The sequence below is a fragment of the Myxocyprinus asiaticus genome, chromosome 13, assembly GCF_019703515.2.
Source record: "Myxocyprinus asiaticus isolate MX2 ecotype Aquarium Trade chromosome 13, UBuf_Myxa_2, whole genome shotgun sequence".
In the NCBI taxonomy this organism is placed as follows: Eukaryota; Metazoa; Chordata; class Actinopteri; order Cypriniformes; family Catostomidae; genus Myxocyprinus; species Myxocyprinus asiaticus.
The window spans coordinates 32,139,189-32,145,188 of NC_059356.1; the positions used below are offsets into that span (position 1 = coordinate 32,139,189).

At 36.0% G+C, this 6,000-nt stretch overlaps 1 protein-coding gene across 4 annotated transcripts in view; it reads right to left on the bottom strand.

Annotated features, from left to right (window-relative positions):
* septin12 (septin 12) overlaps window positions 1–3,233 on the bottom strand; it is a 103,681-nt gene extending 100,448 nt beyond the window's left edge. For 2 of the 4 annotated variants that reach the window (XM_051713846.1, XM_051713843.1), the window contains exon 1: window positions 2,934–3,233. In XM_051713846.1, coding sequence (XP_051569806.1) covers window positions 2,934–2,988 — 55 coding nt within the window. In that variant the 5' untranslated portion in view covers window positions 2,989–3,233. The remainder of the gene's footprint in view (window positions 1–2,933) is intronic. The other 2 variants (XM_051713842.1, XM_051713841.1) reach the window with 2 other exon arrangements.
* Between the last annotated feature and the right edge of the window lie 2,767 nt (window positions 3,234–6,000).

The window sequence follows — 6,000 nt, forward strand, 5'->3', positions numbered from 1 at the left end:
AGCCACCGAAACCAGCTTCATGATACAGGCCACTACTCTCTAAGGCACACACCCAATGAACATGTTTGTTTTACTACTTAGGAAATGACACCTTAATTTTCCCTGTCATTACTATAATTGCCACAGCTTTGCCACTCAAGAATGAGTTTCTGCAGAAGTATCTACCAGACAAGCCACTCAGGATCTCCACAACTTCACAAAGGCAGCAACAACACTTCCTCAGACAGTATTTAGCTGACAATGGTCTCCACTAGCGTATGAATGTAATAATAGATGGTGCTTTATTCTGAGTGCTCGAACTAATTTGTTTTTCCTCTTAACATCAGCACCTGTCTAAACACTGACATGTTGTGAATGAGAAGCTATTGTTCTCCAGTCCCCGCTGTTGTCTGTCCATGACGGATCTATTGGAAAAGGTGCCTCCCTTACTCAGAAATGTGTGCAAATTCAATAGTGGACGCGTCTGTGGCGAAGGTTGTGGAGACAGTTCTTCAAATACCAGTGGAATGTTCACACTCTAGTTATGGAACTAAACAACTTTCACTGCACTGAACAAGTTTGTACAGCCAACTTTTGGGAGTTGCATAGAATGTATGAAAATTAATTAAGCATAAATAAATTCTAAGCCCCTATATTTAATAAGATGAAACATGATCTGGTCAATTGACTTTTGCCATCAGAGTTGTGGAAAATCTCTCTCTTAAACATATAATATGGAGTGATTAATGACAATTAATGGCGTTAGAAAGAGTTATATTACTAAAAACATAAATTTGCTGAACACATCACTAACCACTTCAGCCAAATCAATTTAGCTGTGCAATTTCAACTTACCTTTACTCATCCATGTGCTATAGTTATAAAAATAAAGTTATTATTATTATTACTCTTCACAAAGTACTGCTATTCTAATAGCAATACAATATTACAATACAAACCCAATTCCAAAAAGAAAATACTAATAAAAACAAAAATGAGTGATTTGTAAATTATATTCACCCTTTGCTATATTGAAAGCACTACAACTACACACTATATGATGTCTTACCCTGTGAATTTCATTGTTGTTTTTTAATGTACAGTCATTTCAAATCAGATGATTGCAACATGCTCCAAAAAAGTTGGGACAGTTGAGTTTTTACCACTGTGAAACATCACCATTTCTTCTAATAACACTTATTAAGCATTTGGGCACTGAAGACACAAGTTTGTTAAGTTTAGAAAGTGGAATTTTCCCCATTCATCCATTATGTAGGTCTTTAGCTGCACAGTTGTACGGGGTCTTCATTGCCGGATGGTGTGCTTAATAATGCGCCACACAATCTCAATTGGAGACAGGTCAGGACTGCAGGCAGGCCAGTCTAACACCCACACTCTCTGCTTACACAGCCATGTTACTTGTAATCCGGTCAGTATGTGATTTGAAGTTGTCCTGCTAGAAAATGGATGGATGTCCCTGGACAGTGCTGGATGGCAGTATATGTTGCTCCAAAATTTGTACATATCTGTCTGCTTTAATGGTGTCCTCACAGATGTGCGAGTTACCTATGCCATGGGCAGTGACATACCCCTGGCCCATACAGACACTGGCTTTTGGACCTGATGCTGATAACAGCTTGGATGGTCCTTTTCCCCTTTGGCCCAGATAACACGACGGCTATGTTTTTCAAAAACTTTTTGAAATGGGGACTCTTCAGACCAAAAAAAACACAGTTCCACTGTTCTGCTTTCCATCTAAGATGAGACCGAGCCCAGAGAAGTCGGCAGCGCTTCTGGGCAGTGTTGATGTAGGGCTTCTGCTTTGCATAATAATGTCTTAACTTGCATCTGTGGATGCAGCGGCGAGTGGTGTTGACTAACAAAGGTTTACTAAAGTAATCACAAGCCCATTTTCGTGATATCCATTACAGGTGAATGCCATTTTTTAAGAAAGTGACGTCTGAGGGATCAGAGATCACGCACATTCAGAAGTGGTTTTCGTCTTGCCTTTTACGCACTGAGATTTGACTAGATCCCTTGAATCTTTTATCTATATTGTTCACTGTAGAGGGTGAAATGCCCAAAACCCTTCCAATTTGTCTTTGGGGAACATTGCTTTCAATTATTATTGGATTTTTTTGTTGGATTATTTGCTGAAGCATCTGTTGGCAAATTGACAAGTCTCGATTGATCCTTGCTCTTGAAGGACTAGGCTATTTTTGGAGGCTCCCTATATACTATGACACGATTGCCTCACCTGTTTAACATCTCCTATTTCATATCGCCTTGTTATTTCAACTCGTCAAATTGTTATTAGTCTTAAACTGCCCTGTCTCAACTTTTTTTGGAGCGTGTTGCAATCATCTGATTTTTTTCTGTACATAAAGAAAAAAGAAAAAACAATGAAATTCAAAAGAAAAAACATCATATAATGTGTAGTTGTAGTGCTTTCAATTTAGCAAAGGGAGAATATAATTTACAAATCACTCCTTTTTGTTTTTATTAGCATTTTTCATACTGTCCCAACTTTTTCGGAATTGGGTTTGTAAAAAAAATCTTCAAAATCGTCCACGCAAAAAGTTAATCAGCAGTCAAAAACTTTTATGGGAAAAGAAACACCTACTTGACTGTGTTTCAGCATAATTCTGAAACTCAATGCAACAAGTGCGATAATGGCTAGTCGCGTCTGCCATAAAGAAAAGTCAAAGAAAATAGCTACTTCACAATAGTTATTTCTCAAGATACTTAATCTTTATTAACTCTAGATACATATGTAATCTATTTGAAAAAAAAAAAAAAAATACGCTTAATTTATTGTAATTTTTTTTTTTTGAAAAATCGATTTTCCCTCAGCTTTGTGTTTTTTATTTATTTTTTTTTAATTGTATTTATTTATTTATTATGTATTTATTTATTTATTATGAATGAATGAATGAATGAATGCTTACGCTTACCCTCAAAATCAGACAAAATGCCCTCCAGATGGTCATTCACAGAGATTTCAGACATCCTGACTTTCTGTCCAGGGAAAACTTCCAGCCTCAATGGCACGCAATCACAAGAAATTAACTTTGCGTAATCAATACAAAGCCTTTTAAAAGAGCATCAAACCACCCAAAGTTTATCCGACCGTTTTTGGTTGCTTATGATGCAACAAAAAAGTTGCAATTTTGGTGGAATTCGCGTTTCATCTGAGAGCTAACAAGCAGAACGTTTGATTCTCTATCAATACGGACTCAGTTAGAGCGGACCATCCGATAACCCTCCTGCTCACTCCGAGTCCTGCCCCCTCACAAAGAGAGTGGTGGGTAAACTAAATCCCCACCCTTCACCCCACCCCATGGCTACACCTGGAAAAGGCAAGTACTGCCCCGTCGCTAAAGACTTTTTGCCCCGCAAGGGGTTGTTTGAAAGTGGGGAACTTTGTGGCCCCCAAAGCTAGGCTAATGTTGTTCTTATCGTAGTCATGAGAGACGAGAAAGGGATTTCCTCTAAAGGATTTTTTTGAGCTGAGCATTCAAAACTAAGGCTGTACATAACACGAATTCATCGACAGTGTGTTCTATCTATCTATCTATCTATCTATCTATCTATCTATCTATCTATCTATCTATCTATCTGTCTGTCTGTCTGTCTGTCTGTCTGTCTGTCTGTCTGTCTGCCTGCCTGCCTGTCTGTCTGTCCTTATTTGAATTTCACACAATATTGTTTACAAAACTTTTTTTCCTTTCTTTTCTTCTTCATTCTTAAACCATTTATGACCATATACCAGTATTTGGTTTAAGACTGTGCATCTAGTATTTTGTTACCATTATTATAATTTATAATAATTACCAATTAAATTATTGTAATACTTCTAATTATAACGACCTACATATCTGTATAGCTATATAATCAGTACCCTGTCTGTCTGTCTGTCTGTCTGTCTGTCTGTCTGTCTGTCTGTCTGTCTATCTATCTGCCTGCCTGTCTCTCCTTATTTGAATTTCACACAATATTGTTTACAAAACTGATCTTTTTTATTTCTCTTTTTCTTCATTCTTAAACCATTTATGACCATATACCAGTATATGGTTTAAGACTGTGCATCTAGCATGTTGTTACCATTATTATAATTTATAATAATTACCAATTAAATTATTGTAATACTTCTAATTATAACGACCTACATATCTGTATAGCAATATAATCAGTGCCCTGTCTGTCTATCTATCTGCCTGCCTGCCTGCCGCCTGCCCGCCCGCCCTTATTTGAATTTCACACAATATTGTTTACAAAACTGATCTTTTTTTTCTCTTCTTCTTCATTCTTAAACCATTTATGACCATATACCAGTATTTGGTTTAAGACTGTGCATCTAGCATGTTGTTACCATGATTATAATTTATAATAATTACCAATTAAATTATTGTAATACTTCTAATTATAATGACCTACATATCTGTATAGCAATATAATCAGTGCCCTGTCTGTCTGTCTGTCTGTCTGTCTGTCTGTCTGTCTGTCTATCTATCTATCTATCTATCCAGAGGCGCAAAAAACATTTATGCAACGCATAGGGGCACCATGTAAATGGGGGTTGCTGGCGGCTCACTAAAAGGGGCGCAATCAGCGTCCTCGACCCTGCAACATCAAACCTTCTACTTTTTTACACATTTCATTTTAGGGATAGTTCACCCTAAAATGAAAATTCTCTCATAATTTATTCACCCTCATGCCATTCCAGATGTGTATGACTTTCTCTCTTCCGCTGAACACAAGCAAAGAATTTTAGAAGAATATTTCAGCTCTGTAGGTCCATACAATGCAAGTCAACAGGGTCCAAAACTGTGATTCTCCAAAAAGCACATAAAAGTAACATAAAAGTTATCCATAAGTGGTTTATCCAATGTCTTCTGAAGTAATCTAATCTGTTTTAGGTGAGAACAGACAAAAATGTAACTCCTTTTTCACTGCACATCTTGTCATTGCATTCTACAGGATCGATCATTATTTCAGGCTCGATTACACTTACTAGTAAAGTCCACAGAGTGCTAGATGGTGCTGGGAAATATAATCAAGCTTGAAATCATGATTGCCAAGGAGACAGCTGATGTCAAGATTTACAGTAAAAAAGGACTTAAATATTGATCTGTTTCTTTCTCACCCACACGTATCATATAACTTCTGTAGACATGGATTTAACCACCGGCGCCTTATGGATTACTTTTATGTGCTTTTTGGAGCTTCAAAGTTTTGTCCCCTTTTGACTTGCATTGTATGGCCCTACAGAGCTGAAATATTCTTCTAAAAATCTTTATTAGTGTTCAGCAGAAGAAAAAAAGTCATACACATCTGGGATGGCATGAGGGTGAGTACATAATGAGAGTATTTTCATTTTTGGGTGAACTATCCCTTTGATTGTTTACTCTCCAAAGATTAGTTTAGTAATGATTTATAACCATGTAAGGAAATACATATGGATACAATGTGGATCAAGCTTAAATGTCCTTTGTCACTTTACCCATATTCACCCTATATTATAAAATTTGTAACATTTACAATCCACATTAAACTTGAAAATACCACTAGAGGTAACACAAGACTGCCCTGAGAAACATAATGTTATACTTTTTAAATTACACCAGTAAACACTCAGCTTTGGCAGCCATAAAAAATACTAAAACTAAAATAAAAACTAACTAAACTAAAAATACAAAACACTGGGAAAATGAAAACTATACTAAAACTAATAGACAAACTGTGAAAAATAATGAAACAAAACTAAATTAAGACAATCTGAAATATAAAATTGAAATAAAAACTAAATTAAAAATCCAAAACCATAATAACACTGGTGCACTGCACCCTTACTGAATTTGTTTTCTCATCTCACATGCATGTAATTTTTACTAAATGCTTTTTTATAACAAGTAAGAAATGCATAGGTCTTCTAAAATGTCAAAATAGAAACTATTTACTGTAATAAGTTACAGTACATGAGGTAACATTATGTTTCTGTTAACACTGGCTTGTTTTATA